A 17204-nucleotide genomic window follows, 5' to 3' on the forward strand; every position below is an offset into this window, starting at 1 on the left:
AATAGTAAAAATCCCAAACTGGTATACTCGTCAATGGTCACGTGTCACTAATTTAGCAATTTGACGATTAAATTTAATGAAAATTAACATAGAGTAAATTTATTACAGGTGTACTAGTTTATGGTAAATTTGTCACAAGTGTACCAGTTTGGAGCTTTTTGTAATAAAAAAAAGTTGCCACCGGTATCACGAAGAGCGCGGTATCATCAAATTGGAGAGTTGCCAGCTAAGGAAGAAATTTAAAGGATCGCGTTACCTTCATCCGCTAATCATCTACGAGACGACCTTATATCATGAGATTCAGCGACAACTGTCTTATGAGGCGCTAGTAACATTTCAGCCTTCATTGTTCACATGAAGAGCATCGAGAATTCTAATGATATGAGAGGAAGGAGTGTAACACGATATACTCTTCAGCCAGTTATCATATATGTCAGACAGAACCATTGAAGGATCTGCTGCCTTCAAGATCATATCACTAAATTTTGGTATCTTCAAGCATACTTGGAACGGTAGCAGCAGCTCATTTTCTTTAAGAACAATAATGGAGAAATCAAACAAGTGAACATCCATAGGATCAAGCATCCCTTGCGGCAACACATCCAGCAATCTGGTCGTCCAATTTGGACAAATTAGGCTTAGTTGGAAAGCTGTTAGTATCCCTGTCGTCAAAAAATGGTATTATTGGGGGAAATTTCCCTTAATGGCGGGAACGGCTAAAGAACACTAGAGGTGTCAAAACTTGTGTACGATGCTCACTTTAGTGTCAAAATTTTCAAAACGATCACTTAAGTACCAACTTTTTTAAAAAACGATCGCTTCAGTGACAACTTCTTTTAAAAACGATCACTTCAGTGCCAACTTTAATTTCAGCTAACGTGGCTTACCGGAAATCCGACACATTTTTTTTATTAATATTTGAGCTGACGTGGCTCAAGAGAGTTGACACTAAAGTGATCATTTTTAAAAAAGGTTGACACTTAAATGATCGTTTTTTTAAAAAAATTGGCACTTAAGTAATCGTTTTGAAAGTTTTGAAAATTTTGACACTGAAATGATCGTTTTTCAAAAATTTTGGCACTTAAGTGATCGTTTTAAAAGTTTTGACACTAAAATGAACGTCGTACACAAGTTTTGACACTTGTAGTATACTGAAGCCTGGCGGGAACTTTCCCTTCAGACAAATGCAAATGCAAAAAATGATTTGTCACACACTCTGGTTCTAACTTTAACCAAAGTTCGAGAAAATTCTCTCTCAAACTCCTGCATTAAGTAGACATATAAGCGAGATAATAGACTGAAAATGTGTTGATGCTTAGAAAGAGGAAAAATACCATTGACTGAATTAGAATTTTACAATTGAAGTTTCTATGACAAAAAGGAATTAACTGAAAAAAAAAGGGCAAAAGATAAATTGAAAAGAAAGATCTACAAACCAACACAATTTGGGCATCATGACATCAACAAAGCCTGAGAAATGTCACCAAGAATGTTCTATATTCAAGTTTGAGGTGTCCACCCCGAACTCTCCAGCATTGAAAATCGACAACTCCTTCAGAGATTCCAAGCAGTTTAGACCTTTGACGCTTCTTAGCTTTGGACAGTGTCGCACTATGAGCTTCCTTAGCTTTGTAAAGCTCGATAGGTCCGACATCCTTTCCATGGACCAGCAACCCTCGATCAACAGGGAGCAAAGGGCTCCCAATTCTTCAAGGCCGCGAATCTCGACTAACGTTTTGCATACAAACAGGCATATCTCTTGCAGATTTTTCATGTGCGACAGATCAAGTACTTCTGGGAGGAAATCACACAAACGCATCTCTAGCTTTCTCAATCTTTCCATTTCCAACTGAAGCAGTGCGTCCAGTTTTCTGATTATGCAAAACTCCATACGGAGCACTTCCGACCCCAAAGAAAATATAGTATGTAATTTTGCCCTCGAACGAATAACGGATAAGTTTTTCAAATTGGAAAAATCGAGTGATCGCGAGGTCACCAGATTTCTGAATTGTAACTCTCTTAAACTAGACGAGAGTTGGGGGAGGAATTGCACCTTTTCAAAATAAAATGCTAGGAAATCAATGCTAGTGGGAAGAGTAGTGTGATTCTCCGACTCGTAGGAACCAATTGCCGTTTCGGTGGTCCATCTTAGACAAGTCAAACTTGGGGGAAGCTCCGGCAACTGTTTAAGCATACGACATTCTTCTAGATTAAGTGTTTGGAGATTAGAGAGGCGACTCACCATGGTGGGTAGTTCCGATATATCTGTGAATGACAAGTCTAGCTCTTTGAGCTTCTCCAATCCCCCAATGGCACTTGATAATTTTGTCATCCATCCCATCCTACTCAGCCTCAGTACTTTTAGTTGTTTCAGATTGCCAATTGAGTCAGGTAGGTGATCAATACTTGTCCATGACAAATCCAACTCGACTAATGACTGTAATTTCCCAATGGATGGGCCAATTTCAATTAACTGGCTACAGCGTCGAAGAATCAATCTCTCCAAGAACACCCATGTAGATAAATCAGGTGTTCTTGTTAAGTTGTTGTAGTGGCTGAGATCTAGGACTTTGAGTTTCCTTGCTGCCTGCAAAACAATTTGATAAAATATATATTAAGGAACGACTTGTCTAAAAAATGGCAAAGGACATGATACAACAATACAAGAAGTGAGACTCATATCATACTCTGATTTCATTCCACCCATTCCAATCGTTGGAAATATAGCTGTGTGAAAGGTCAAGAACAACTAAATTAGTCGGATGAAAGTTTGTTGCCTCAAACTTGGAAGGGCAATATTGCCAAGAAAGCCATCTTAAACTGGAGAGAAGATTATTGAAGTCTCCAACAAGGGACACTCCATCCCCTTGAAAGAAACGCAGGTTTCTTAAATCAGCAAATTCACCATGCTTTAGAATAATGTCTTTATTTGTTGGAACCCTATCCCCTTGAAAGAACAACCGCTTTCGTAAATCAGAAAATTCACGACGCTCTAGACTAATGTCTTCACTATGCCCATGACTGTGAGGTCCTGTTGACAGCGCTTCTATTTTCCTACTTCCCTGACAATGGAAACACCAACCAATTGCAAGCGTTAATAGCAATTAATTTCTCCTATTGCAAGAGCAGTCTACAACAGTTCACAAGAAAATAAATGAATGTTCCCACATTATACCTCTTTCTGCTTCAAAATGTCTAGGGCTTCCTTGTGATTCCACACTCTACTGCGCTTGCAGGGGTTTTTGAAATTCTCTTGACGCACAATTTCCCTCCCAAGGTCCCGCACTTGATCATGCATCCAAAATGTGTTGTCATCTTTGATTTTTACCAAGGACATGATAAAGAGGACCTCGATGGCATTGTGTGGGCAGTATCCACAGTTATCCCACATATAGAAAGGGTACGTTTTGTCATGATTAATAAAAAAACAAGCTATGTCCAAAAATACTTGCCTTTGTGCATGATCTAACCTTTCGTAAGTTACCATCAATTTTCTTTGGACTTCCCTAGGAGGAGCTTCTTTTAGCTTCTTCAATGTGTCTTCCCAAAATGCTTCGGATTTGCCATTAAGGGATGAACCAGTAATCTCAAGAGCTAAAGGAAGATTTCCCAATGTAGAGACAACTTCTTTTGAAAGGGAGATATAATGACTTGGTGGAGAGTCTCTTCTAAAGGCATGCCTACTGAAAAGATTGAGAGCATGATCAAACTCCATTTCATGTACTTCATAAGTCAAAACTTTTGCAGATTTCTCTGCAGGGCCTTCACCCATTGCTTCTCCCTCAATCATTAGGACACTTTGGTCCCTGGTAGTTATGATAATCCTACTACCGGAACTGAACCAATTACCTATTCCTACTAAACCTTTGAGTTGCTCTTTCTCATCCATGTCGTCAAGAACAATTAGAACTTTTTTATTGCAAAGTACTCTCTTAATCACATTGGTCCCATCATCCACGTCATGAATTTGGTCGAGGATAGAACGAGCATCAGGGAACTTGGATAGCAATTGCTTTTGCAAATGTACCAGACCATGACGTCGTGATGTCTCACCGATGTCCGAAAGGAAATTGCAACCTTGGAAGTGAGAAGACAATTGGTTGAACATGACCTTGGCAAGTGTGCTTTTTCCAATCCCACCCATTCCGTGAATCCCTAGAAATTGTACGCTACTGGATTCCACATGCAACATTTCGATCATAGCTTCTACCAGATCATCAATTCCGACTAAATATTCAGTCACATTCTTTTTAAATCTGACGTTCAGCTTAGCCGACACAGCTTGAATTACAGATTGTATCAGATCTACTTGGCTGCAACAACATAATAACCACGTTAGGGATATACGAGATATTGTTAAACTACTCCCTAAGTTACAGAAAATCAAGCAACATAATCTAGACGACGAACCAATCGGGATTTTTCCCAATCTATCTCCGCTCCCCCAATTTGAGTCACTACACCGTTGGCCACTACAGCCACGGCCACAATTTACACTACATAGGATCCAGCAATGCCGCAATTAAACTGAATAGGGAGGAAAAGGATATTTACATATAGACTTGTGAAAAGTTTAAGATATCTTATTACCTTTCATCTTTCTTCCAATTCCAGCCCTTTATCCCATCCACCTCAAAAAGAGCATTTTTCCATGATCCAACTTCAGTGCAAAACTTCTTCTGGTGCTTGGAAAGTGCTTTGCTGTATAAGTTTGTTTTGAGCTTGACATCATCAGGCTCCACATCCAAGAAAATGGGCAAAATCTCTTTATTCCCGTTCGATTTGGAGGTGCACTCAACCATGTGTATGAGCTCTCGGAGGCACCAGTGACTTGAAGCATAATTCTTAGAGAAGATGGGAATGTAGATCTTGGAGCTCTCGATTGCTCCTAGAAGTTCATCGCCAATCCTTTTGCCGACATGGAGGGATTCACTGTCCCCGAAGACAAGTATCCCGGCCTCAGTCATGCCACGGTAAAGAAAATCGGTGAACTCGTGACGGGTGTCTGCTCCTCGAAAACTCAGGAAAACCTCGTAGGAAGGCCTGGATGATGCCGGCGAAGTCGTCTCTTCCGCTAGCGTTTTGCGCCTCTTCATGGTCCGGCTGGCACGAAGGCAGCGTCGTGCAAAGAGAGCGACGGAGAGCGCGGAGAGGGTGAGAATTCTGACGAGGAGGTAGAGCTTGAGGCTGAGGAAGGGAGTCTCGGAGGTGACCTCGTGAGGTAGAGAGCCGTCGAGAGGTCGGCGTTCGCCGGAAACCGCCATGATTCCAGCGAAGCGAAGAGCGAGAAGGGTTGAAGAGGCTGAGGGAGTAGGTGAATGCGTGAGTATTGAAGAACGAGAGCTCCGCGCAGGATACGGAGGGAAAGGAAAGAGAGAGAGAGAGAGAGAGAAGGAGTGTCGGTGTCGTTGTTAAGAGTCTCGTTTGAAAATTTTATTACGAAAGTGCCATTTAGGTTGGATGAGTGGCTAGAGATTAGGGGTGATCGGTTCCCGGTCCGGTCCGGTTCCTCTCAAGAACCGAGAACCGGACCGGTGGTCCCGGTTCTCAATTTTCCGGAACCGGGAACCGGACCACCGGTCCGGTCCGGTTCCCGGGCGGTTCAATTAGATTGAACACATGCCAAAAAAAAATTTGTACCATTCTCGGACGGTCCCGATCTAGAAAATATAGAGACTGGACATTAAAAAATTTCAAGTTCATTTCCTAAGACGGGTCTTTCAATGCAAAGTTGAGAACTTTTTGCAAGATTGTTTCCAAAATGCATATGGGATTCAAGCAAAAACGATCTCCCTTTAGGTCAAAAACGGCCCAAGAACCGATTGAGGCAAGATCTAGATAGGGATTTTGTTTGGGGACTAAAAAGGCAAGATCGAGAAAACTCCATGCGCATGGAGTTTTCTTGATCAAAATATAAAAAAAAAATTCGATCGGTCCGGTCCGAGCGGTCCGGTCCCCGCGGACCCTAGAACCGGGAACCGGACCGCTCCCTCTAGAACCGGGAACCGGACCACCGGTCCCGGTCCGGTCCGGGCGGTCCCGGTTCGGGCGGTCCGATTTGCTCACCCCTACTAGAGATGAATGGCATTATATTTCAACCCCATCCATTCAACAATAAAAACGCAACTAGAATTATATATATATATATAACCTAATAATTTCAAAGGCCCACCAATTAGTAAGTATTAACGTAAAATCCTAGCTATGCTCCTATTATGATTTTCCTAGTACATAGACAAACAAGAAATATTTGGTTTACGACTCTACTTGATCTTAAAATGTCATGATACTATAGCGGGCCACATTCATTACATAGCAAGAAAGGTTTGGTTTTATAGCAAGAATAATTAATAGTCAAGTCTTTAGTTTTTGCACGATGTAAAATGTAAGGTTCGAATAAAAAATGGCAAGCGGGATACGAAATTGTTCAGGAAATTCTCATCCATTAATCTCGCTCAAAAGGTGCGTCGAAAAAATAAAACGCCTTCTACGAGCCATCCTAAAAGCTTCGTAGGAATTTCCATTGGTCAATCGATGGGTTGTCGTCCTGGAAGTTTCTATGGCCCATACGTTTAACAACAAATTCTAACTCAGAGAACCAAAGCCTTCAAGATAGAGGATACGAAGTGAAATAGGGATACAAAACGAATATGATTTTTGAGCTTTTCTTTATTTTAATCATATAAAGGAATGATTTTTAAGAAAAAAACGAATCATTCTTTGCATCTACATCAAGTACGGCTCTTAATGGAATCATCATCAGCCGTCCGATGCGAATACCTGCTTCCAAGTCGAATCTCGTCACACATCAGCGGGGCCCAGGAAAAAGCAATATGAAACGAGAGTGCTACCATCAAAACAACGAGAGAAAGCAAAGTCAAAGGGTCTTCCGCCATCTTTGCTTTTGCTTAATTGCAGAGAGAAAGGATGCAGTTAAAAGCCGACAAGATCGACTCGAAAGGAAAAAGAGGAAAAGACTTGGGAGCAAAAAGCAAGTCGAAGTCTTCCACCGCGTTGCTTTGCTAAGTTCCATCGCGGGACGAGAGATGTGGCAGTGAAAATCAATCACAATCTCATAATTGTATCGAAACTTGTATTTCACGGTGGAACTCAGTATTAAGTTGCACAATTTTTTTTTTTTTGGGTCTAGTATTCTAAAAAATTAATCCAGTCTTAATTTTATCACAACTTCTTTTTTGGACTTAAATACACTTCAAGTACCACAACTTATATACAACACTCACTTTAATATTAAAACTTTCAAATCGATCACTTCAATGCTAAGTTTTTGTAAAATCGATCACTTTAGTACTAATTTCAGAGAATATCGTGCGCTTCAGTGCCAGCCCGATCGAAATCCGACCAAGGTCCGGCGAAATAAATTACATGAATTTTACAATTAATTTTTATTATCTTACGTGGCAAATTTTTACAAGCGGCTGCCACGGTGGAAATCCGACGTGGCTTAAACAAGTGCAGAAATGTAAAACGACGTCATTTATGTATAGACAATACATAAACGACATCGCTGAGTCTATCTTCTTGGTCTCTATCGTTCAAAGATCCTGATGCGAAGAAAGTAAGCTGCTTATTGAATGCTCTAGTTAGTTTTCGTTGGGCTATATGATGACCTATCTGGCTAATGTTGGCAGCCTGAAGACTGGGAAGACAAAGAGTACATTCCTGATCCTGAAGACAAGAAGCCAGAGGTACTGATCCTTCATTCCTTAACACTGCTAACCTCTTAAATGCAATATTCCCTGCAATTCTTTTCAAATGACATTGTGCATGTGACTACAAGGGTATGATAACATCCCAAAAGAAATACCAGATCCCTATGCCAAGAAGGTAAACCTGCTGAACGATGATTCTAATTTGAAGCTGATCTTCTACTATGCGTTCATGAAATTGATATAGACTAGTTAGTAACTTATCAAGATCATGATTTCAGCTTGAAGACTGGGATGATAGACTATTTATGGTCTCCATTTTTTTTCTTTGCAGGCTGAGAAGGCAGCATTTGACGAGGGTGAGAAGAAAAGAGAGGAAGAGGTAACATAGAGTTGTCATAACTCAATACCTTTTGGGAAGTAGAAGCAATTGTAGAAGTTTTAAGAATAAATTTCTTCATTAGTTAGTGCTGCCTGAATTGTCTGACAATACTTTTCACAAACAAGCATGTGAATTTATACTGAAAATCATTGAGTTGACAGGAGATCACTACGCATTTATTCTCGTGATGCTAGGTTTTATCTATATGCATATTTTTTCCTGCATAGCTTAGGGTTCTCAACTAGACTTGTAATGTATTTGTGTATGTGCGCGCGCGCGAGCCCCGTGTTTGCGTGCTCACGAGAGAGAGAGAGACGTCATATTCCCGTTGGTTTGCTCCCCCTTTTTCTGATTTCTGTTTATCCCATTTTTAGGGAGCCAAGGATGAGCCAGTAGATTCTGACGTAAGCATTTTATTCCTGCTCGTTAAATATTCCTGATACTATTTATTTGGATGGTTCTAACCGTGCATACCTTTTTTTTTTTTTTTTTTCAGATTGAGGATGAAGATGATGATGCCAATGCTGATGATGCAGAAGACGATTCTGTTTCCGAAATCAAAGCAGACGAGAGTGCTGAGTCTGCCGACTCCAAGGACGAAGTAAAGGTATAATTCTTCACTTGACATGGTCAAGAACTTCATTTTGCTGCCCCTTTTTTCTTGTTTTTTGCATTCACTCATCTTCCATCATTTTTTTTCTTTTCACAGGATGAGTTGTAGAGAGGCAAAGCAATAAAACTGACCAGTTGGGTTCGACATACGCCTGGTGCCCGAAAAAATTTTCTTTTTCTATCTTGACAGTATAGATGTAGGGACATTTCTTTAGAGGGGGAGAGATGTAGGGGGGCTGATCCCAAGACCATGTGACTAATTTGCATCTATATTCTTTTTGAGTGATTTGAGTTTTTAGAGCAAAGGAAAATGTCCATTTTCGAAACAATTACGCTCGTTAAAATAGGCAGGATCTGCTGCAAATGGTTTTAGATATTGTCATCGATTCCTATCGGTCTTCTGTCTTTGATTTCGTTCACATTAGTTTACTAATTTCTGCAATCTGGGAACCGCAAGCTTCACATTCTTCATGTTTTCAGCACTCATCTTTGTTACTAAGAGATTTAGCTTGGATATACGCCGCTTGATGATAATTAGGTCGAGCACCACCATATCCATTTCGATGATTAAATTCTACTAAGAAAAATCAATCCATTTTACAAGTCAGAAACTCATCAAGAATATGCATATGCAAACATAGTTTCGGTATGAGGACAAAGTGGCACGTGGGCAATGTAGGAGTGAGTGTACACAATGAAACTTGACAAACCTAGGACTAGGACACCACATGAGCACCAATTTCGCAGATTGAGTTTTAGTTGTTCTTGCTGGATTTGGGCCTCTTCACTATTAGTACAGGGCACTTCACATTCTGAGTGCAGTGATAGCTCACGCTCCCCCAGAAAGGCCCTGCCATATTTCACCAATCACAATTGAGCATCGATTAAGAGACCAAACTTCATTACTTTCCCATATTCTGTTTAGGGAATCTATTCTCCATACCTGAAATTTACCCTATCACATGTTCCAAGTATTCGGAAGTTGCCAATTTCAATTTGTTATGTGTTTTTCCTTCATATTTTGTTAAGTAAAATGAGAACCAGCGCAATGACAATAATGAAAGTGTCTCATCTCCATATCTATCTTTGCATAGCATGATGAACAATTAGAAGCCACAGAAAGGCACAATTGAGAAGCTGGGTGACTGAGGAATGACTTATAATGATTTATGTGCTAGAATATGGCTAATGTTTTCCCAATCATAAAATTTGTACCGAAAAGAAATTCATAAGCCGTACAAAGCATCCACACAGCGGCAAATCTGAAATGCTTCTGTCGGAGTAAAGAAAGGAGTTGTACTCTAGAAATATGGGCCACTACCTGACGGCAAGCAAGCTATTATTGTTTTCCCGGGTCAGTCAAACTATTACTGTTTTCACAGGTCTGGTTCCTAGAAAAATAGAATCGAGAACTGGACCCTCACTCATCGGAACCTGGGACCGGACCGAAAATTGGCGATTTGGCTCTCCGGTTTCCGATTCTATCCTAGAATCATGCACCAAGCGCTCGAACACTTCTTGATGGTATCTTGAGATAAGACTACACAACATATGCCTTCTCTCCAAATTTATCAATTATTAAAGTCGATTTTAGGAGTTTTGAGTAATTTAAAGGAGAACGAGAAACGGGTATTTGAAGTACCTCTTGATATTCGACCCAAAAAATAATAATAATTAGTACCTCTTGATAAGGGCGTAACCGTGGCTTCCCATCGCCAGAACATCAGGCACCAACTTCTGTGCCACGCGGCAGATCACATCTCTTGCATCCCCATTCTCAACTCTCGTCTCCACCTCAACCTGCCCCCCGCCCCCTACAAAACAAAAGCACCCCCGCCCAGGTCAACAAAGCCCATTGATCCTCAGATGTCTCTCTTATTGAAGATTAATAAATTTAATGCCTAGATTAGGAACACTCACCTCACCAAAATCCTCGCAGATCTTCGTAGCCTTGGCCATAACGCAGTCGGCCATTTCGTTGTTGCACCTTTCCATGGTGGCCACTACGTCCGACGAAAACAAGTACCCTGTAAACAGAACCAAAAAGGAAAATAATAAAATAAAATAAGAAGTTCGAGCCAATCTTAGGTCTCGGAAGCAAAAGAAGACGACCGTCTCGACCCTTGTTCTTACCTGTGCCGTCGAGGGACGAGTAGGCAGAACGAAGGGGCTTCGCGTAGAGGAGGACGAGGGTGTCTCTGGAGTTGTCGGAAACGAGGTTGCTGAGACACCACGACAAGGCGTACATGCTCTCCTCGCCCCCGTCCACAGCCACCAGAATCTTCCTCTCTTTAACTACGGTCTCAGCCATCCCCCCCTCTCAAGAACACCAAGAAAACAAGAAAATTCTCTCTCTGTCTCTCTCTCTCTCTCTTCTGGGTACGATGTATGAACAGAACGACGAACGAATATGATGTGTTGCTCGATTCAAGGTCTAGACTCTATATATGTTATCTATTGGCTTTGTGCTGTTTAAGAGCAGATTGAGGTGAAGGGGGTTTTCCGGTTTCGACGGTCAGTGGTTTTCGTTTTGGAAGACGGTGGGCTCTCCTGTTTCCCATTTTTCTGAAGACTGGGAATAAGAGAAGAATTATATAATTCAGAAGCTGAACTGTTCTTTTTTTTAATCTTATTTTTTCGTTTTTGATTGGGAATTTTGCTCGATAAGCTCCGAATGACGTGTCTTGAGGATTTCGACCTACCGTGCCGGTCAACCTAATGACACAGGAATTTGGATTCAATGGACCAATTCTATGTTCTCTTTTCTCTACACCTATGGAATATCGAGTTTGATGAGAGAGAGAGATACATCTCGCGCGAAGATCTAGGCGCGAATATCAACCATTCTCTTTCCTAGCTCCAGATCTAGCTAGAAATATTTTTTTTTTCTATTTCTATTCCCTAGACGAATTTCTAAGCAGATACACATGTTTGGCAACGACACAAAAATTTTTATTTTTGGAATAGAAATTAATTTGATAACAGCATAAAATTTTTACGGTTGGGTGACCGGCGGACGGCGGCAGAGATGCGAGAGAGGCGACCGGCTATCGACGGCGAGGGCATGAGAGAGGCGACCGACGGTCGGTGAATGGCGATAGGCGGCCGACAAATGGCGACGAGCAAGGACTGGAGACGGCGACCGGCAATCGGTGACAAGAACGCAAGAGAGGAGACTAGCGAGATGGCGATCGTAGCCGGCAACCAGCTAGTCAAGGACATTTTCATCTAAAGATAATTTTAATTTTAATTATATATATTTAATTTTATTCTTTTCTTTTTTCTTTGTTCTTTTTTTCCGTTGTTGCACTCGGCAAGGGCTAGATAACCCTTGTCGGCCATTGGGCGAGGGCCCGGCAGCCCTTGACGGGTGCTAGTGTGGGTCTTAGCCCTCGTCCCTATGCCTTTGATGGTGGCTTGGCCCGGGGTGAGGGTTACCTCGCCTAAGTAAGGGTGGCCTTCGCGAGTCGCTTCAAGGGCGGCCTTGCCCCGGTGAGGCTGTCCGGCGATCCTCTACGAGCATCATCGGAGATCAGCAATGTGCGAAAAAGGAAGGAAAAAAAAAAAGTAAAAAAGGGAATGCGCTTATTCAATTCCGTCTGACTCGTTTTCCGAGAATCGTCCCCACCCATCCCCCCTCTCCTTATCCACCACCAATGAGTAAATATCTCTCGCCACGCCGATCCATTCTTCCACGAGCTCTCCCAGCACCTCTCGATTCCCCTCCCAAAGCATTCGAACATTCCCAAAACACCCCCGCCATTCTCATGCCGTTTCCACAAGACGAAGGGCGTTTCCGTCATTCCGCGTCCCGTAACGACAACGGCCCTCTTTGCGCTTTGTAATCGCCCCGCGACTGTTTGAACTCTCTCCACTCAAGGGCCTTGGTTTCGTCCCTTTCTTCTCTCCATCTCTTCGTCGTCTTCTTTGTTCTCTCTGACCCGCTCCAATGGCTCTGCAACTTTCTCTCTCTAGCCCCCCTCGCACCGTTCCAGCCCGCTAAACTAGGATACGTCAAAACCGAAGTGTTGACTTTTTTCCCGGTCCAAAGTTGGGATATATTTACTCACAAGGTAAACTATATTCGAGAGTAGAGGACAAACTTAGCAAAGAAAAAATTTAAGGATGAAAGAGATATTCATGGATAACTTCCGTATCGATTCAAATAATACAATCTGAATCTGGTCCCCATAAAAAAAGAAAAATTCACAATCAAGACCCAACCCTATTGCTTCTTCTCATTCAATTAAAATCCAATAAATCATTGGATAGTCAACTAAATCACGGAGAGGCTTCTCGATTCTCCACATATAGGTGAGGACAACCTTGAACCGGGGTGTCACGCCCGATCCCCCGAGCCCGCAACAACCCTACCAAAAACGCCTCTAGTCAAAATGGACGACGTCCCGGGCACGTCATCGACCCATTACTTTTATCTTTTATTAGCGCACGCTTAACGTGTAATTTCCCCAAACAAATATAAAATCTACAGGAATAGAAAAGTAGGATGTCAAACAAACAACCACATCAATTAACAACACACGATCATTTTTATTTAATTATCTTGTTAATCCCGTACATACAAGCCCTACCTCGGGGCCACTTTCTACTGTCCTCAAAAATATCAGTTCATGGTTAGGGGTTAACACCACTCCATGCTACTAAAAAAAACGGCTCCTCACTTTTAGCTTCCCACAGCTAATACCTGAAAAATGGTTAACAACAACGGAGGAGATATAAAATCTCCGTGAGTCAACGCCTAAGTCCGAGTAGGACATTGACTCGCTCAAGGCAGCCTAAACATACGGGATAATATCGATAGCGGAATAGCGTGCGACTCACGCCACGCTATATCTATCACATGACCAAGTACAATATCACGGTGAATCATCAATCACATGCAAACTTACCCCGCCTTGGTCCATACGACGAACATTTCATATTATAACAGCCAACAATATATAAACCAAGGCGTTCGACCGTAACACTCATCACAGTCTCATACATAATGTATCACACGTGTTCCGATTATTAGAGATCATCGGACCCGGCGCACACGACGGGTGTGGCTTAACAAGACGACCGGGCGTTGTTTAACAAGACGACGGCGCGTGTCTTCATCGGCATGACCAGGCTTCGTCCCTTACTTCCGACGACGGCGTCCGATAGTCCGTAAGATTCGTACGACCGGCACGACACGGAACTACCGGGAATCCTTTTAGGGGCATCGGTCCTTCACAAGTCGCGACCGGCGTCTAATAAGTCATGTCATTCCGTACGACCGGCACGGCACGAACTTTCGTACGACCGGCACGGTATAATCTCCTCATATGACCACGCAAGCACACGAGACAATCAAGTCGGTTCTTATCTTTGCATTTAATTCAATGCACTCACAAGCAATCATGCTCAAAACTTGGCCCGAGGTCATTTTTATGCTCAAAATTCAGTCCACACATGGCCACATAGTTATACAAATCATCCACAAGATTTTGCAACCATAAACAGGGTAATCACTCATATCAATCCGCACAAATAGCAGTAATTACATAATCACCCAATAATAATACAATAAATGTCCAATAATAATAATAATAATAATTATACAATAATAATTAATTAACGTAATTAACTATCTCAATCACGTTTAATTAATCCAACATGATTAACTATTCCAGACTTCCATTAATAATATTAAATCTATCCTTAAACGCAGTTAATTTCCTATTCAGAGTTTAGGGGTTAACTCACAACTCTTGCGTTTGATGTCGAGTCGGGCGCGAAGCGATACGAGTTCGAATTTAAATCCACATTCAAGTTCGCGGCAACCAACAGAACTCACACGTTGGATCCTCGAGTTGGCGCGGCGTTACGGGTTCGATCATCGGTCCGAGTCGGTTCAAGCTCACAGGTCGGCCTCGGTTCGGGTCTCGCGGTTACTGTTCACATTCCCAAGGAGCTTCGGATGGCTAGGTGGTTCATCGTCGGGACTAAGAAGAAGCTGGGAGTGATCGGGCGGATGTCGAGGACTCAAGGCAGTGGCTGGCGTTTGGGAAACTCGGGACAGCGGCGTCGGGAAGTGATCGGGATGGAGCACGGCGGCCCGGACCGCGTCGACTCCCCGTCGTGGCCCGCGGGTAAAGCGGCGACTTCGGGTGAAGCGAGGGCTAGAGGTGGAAGGCGACGGGATGAAGCGGAGGCGCGGCTGGCGGAACTGCAAGGTTAGGTGGCGGATCGGGACTGGCGACGGCCGGATCTGGGTTGGATAGAGTTCGGCGCGGCGGCACAAACCACGCTGGCCCTTGGGCCAGCCGACTCGCGAGCGAGTATCAAGCAGACCAACGGCGTCGAACCGAAGTTGGCACGGCGCAAAACGACAGCTGGGTGGTGGTCGTGCAGATTTTGGGGGGGGGGTCTGCTCGCGCGAACAGAAAAAGGAAAGAAGAAGAAGAAGAAGAAGAAGAAGAGGGGAGGGAGGAGTGGGGTCACGTCGTGGGGGAGGGGAAAGCTGAGAGAGAGAGAAAAAAAAACGTGGGGAGGGGAAACTTGGGCAGGAAGTGGGGGGAGAAAAGTCAAAAAAAGATAAAACTTGGGGAAGAGGGTGATTGAGGTGGGCAATGATGTCACCTTAGCTAAAGTGGGGTGGCTGCACAAATTGGGGAGGGGAATTTCGACGGAAAAAGGAAAGAGAATTGGGCCCACATAACTTTTCAAAAATTCCTTAATTCCCTTGTCTCAAGTGCATAAATCCCACGGCAATTTGGTAATTTAATAAATAGATATCGGACGGTCACTTGACTCAAATGACTGAGGGTAAAAATGATATTTTCGCATTTAGGGCTCGGACAAAATTAATTCGCGCTCGACGAGTCCGTGGTATTACAAATCAAAGTTTGACTATTCAAACTTGACTTTTTTCGACGGACGTTTTGGAACGACCAATCATCATCTCTTAAATCCTCAAAATCCAAATTTACTTTCCACGCTGGAATTTATAATTTCCTCACAAATGTCGAAATTTTAGGACGTCACACGAGGTGAGCCACCGGACTCATTTTCATTTGTCCTTCGATTTCTTAGCCACCATATTTCAAATTTTTGCCGTACGTAGAACTTACAATTACATGGCAAACGTCGTCGCGGCCCAAACCCGGCCTCGGAGTCGGGGGGAATAATAAATTGAAACCCTTGAGATCGCTCAAGTGCCCTGAACAAAGAAACAAAACGAGAAACAAAATGTTAAAACCACTCTGTAACTGCAAGAGATGGTCTCCAAAGCAGAAGAAAGAAGACCTACCTCAAATATCGACAAATAATCCCCCATTCACAACGATTGCGGTCGGGCAACAGCTCGCAACGGATGACATGGCCACATTTTAAATCCATAGTTGAGGTGTCAGCCAAACACTCCAACAACCCGCAATCGCAAATCCACAACCTTTTTAAAGATTCCAAGTGGTTTAGACCTTCCAGGCCTCTTAGCTTCGGACAATTTGTTACTTGGAGCTGCTCTAGCTTTCTCAGTTTCGATAGATCGGACATCCATTCAATCGAACTACAACTGTTGACATTGAGGGAGGAAAGGGATCCCAATTCCTCAAGGCCGCGAATCGCGACTTGCAGCTTGCATTCCCTCGAATTACCATGTTGCGGATTCTTCATATGCGCAGATCAAGTATTTCGGGAGGAAGTCACACTTATCCAAAGTTAAAGATGTCATTCTTTTCATTTCCGATCGAAACAAAGGCCCAGTCTTCTAAACGAGCATCCCCACATGTAAAGTTTCTCCAACTCCGGAACAAATATACTAGAGAATTCCGGCATTGAACAGCTACGGAATTCCAAGGTTGACAATTTTACCAAATTGGAAAAATCTAGCGGTTGTGCGATCGCCTGATTTACAAGTTTTAACTCTCTTAAACTAGACGGGAGCTGGGGGAGGAATCGCACATTTGGGGAGCCCAATGTCGGTGTTTTCAGCTGAGATGGGGTACCGATGCTAGTAGGAAGAGGACTGAAACTCTCCAGCTCCCATGTCAGACAAGTCAAACTAGGGGGAAGCTCCGGCAACTGTTTAATATAAGATCCGGCTAGCTTGAGTTCTTGGAGATTAGAGAGGCGATTCACCGCCGTGGGTAATCTAGATATTTTGGTCCATGACAAGTCTAGGATTCTCAAACAAGACAATCTCTCAATTTCTTCAGGTATTTCGCCGGTCAAGTTCTTACATCCTCCGGCGTCTAAAAGTACAAGCTTATCCAACCGCCAGATTGCACTTGGTAATTTTGTTATCCCCCGTGAGTTGCCGATCCCGAGTATTGTCGGTTGCTTCAAATTGCCGATTGAATCGGGTAGATGACTAATACCTGTCATTAACAAATCCAACTCGATCAATGATTGTAACTTCCCAATCGAGTTCGGAAGTTCCTTTATCTCCCCACAACAACATAATATCAACCTCTCCAAAGACACCAGCGTGGATAAATCCGGTGTTCTCGTTAATCGGTGGCAAGTGGCTGAGATTTAGTACTTTTAATTTA

At 42.9% G+C, this 17204-nt stretch overlaps 2 protein-coding genes and 2 long non-coding RNA genes across 6 annotated transcripts in view; 2 read left to right on the forward strand and 2 right to left on the reverse strand.

Moving 5' to 3' along the window:
- Positions 1–1480: 1480 nt before the first annotated feature.
- The window catches only part of LOC115732180 (disease resistance protein L6-like), a 76995-nt gene continuing 61271 nt past the window's right edge, over positions 1481–17204 (reverse strand). The window contains exon 7 of the mRNA XM_048280675.1: positions 1481–2587. Coding sequence (XP_048136632.1) covers positions 1481–2587 — 1107 coding nt within the window. The remainder of the gene's footprint in view (positions 2588–17204) is intronic.
- On the forward strand, positions 7549–7969 carry LOC115727852. Its single transcript, XR_004013744.2, has 4 exons — positions 7549–7579; positions 7653–7709; positions 7802–7848; positions 7952–7969. It is a non-coding gene; the product is annotated as an uncharacterized LOC115727852 (long non-coding RNA).
- LOC115727851 lies at positions 8037–13497 on the forward strand. 2 transcript variants are annotated; one of them, XR_007198621.1, is made up of 5 exons: positions 8038–8052; positions 8427–8456; positions 8549–8659; positions 8762–8891; positions 13487–13497. It is a non-coding gene; the product is annotated as an uncharacterized LOC115727851 (long non-coding RNA). The 2 variants fall into 2 exon arrangements; XR_004013743.2 differs by lacking the exon at positions 13487–13497 and having other exon boundaries at positions 8037–8052; positions 8762–8987.
- Positions 9134–11208, reverse strand: LOC125315380. 2 transcript variants are annotated; one of them, XM_048280009.1, is made up of 5 exons: positions 10798–11208; positions 10585–10691; positions 10346–10464; positions 9375–9514; positions 9134–9238 (listed from the first exon to the last, which is right to left on the reverse strand). In XM_048280009.1, exons 1-5 carry the CDS (start codon positions 10973–10975, stop codon positions 9141–9143), a joined length of 642 nt encoding a protein of 213 aa, XP_048135966.1. In that variant the 5' UTR covers positions 10976–11208; the 3' UTR covers positions 9134–9140. The 2 variants fall into 2 exon arrangements, with proteins under 2 accessions (XP_048135966.1, XP_048135965.1); XM_048280008.1 differs by having other exon boundaries at positions 9134–9241.

Source organism: Rhodamnia argentea, chromosome 6 (genome assembly GCF_020921035.1).
Source record: "Rhodamnia argentea isolate NSW1041297 chromosome 6, ASM2092103v1, whole genome shotgun sequence".
NCBI classification, from domain to species: Eukaryota; Viridiplantae; Streptophyta; class Magnoliopsida; order Myrtales; family Myrtaceae; genus Rhodamnia; species Rhodamnia argentea.

Excerpts from the sequence above, each read along its gene's own strand:
- LOC125315380 (XM_048280008.1), bottom strand. The coding sequence starts at position 10,975 with ATGGCTGAGACCGTAGTTAAAGAGAGGAAGATTCTGGTGGCTGTGGAC. Across the intron at positions 9,515-10,345 it reads GGTTACGCCCTTATCAAGAG|GGCCTTTCTGGGGGAGCGTG; the intron begins GTACTAATTATT and ends GAAATATGGCAG. Across the intron at positions 9,242-9,374 it reads ATGTGGTGTCCTAGTCCTAG|TAGAATTTAATCATCGAAAT; the intron begins GTTTGTCAAGTT and ends GATTTTTCTTAG.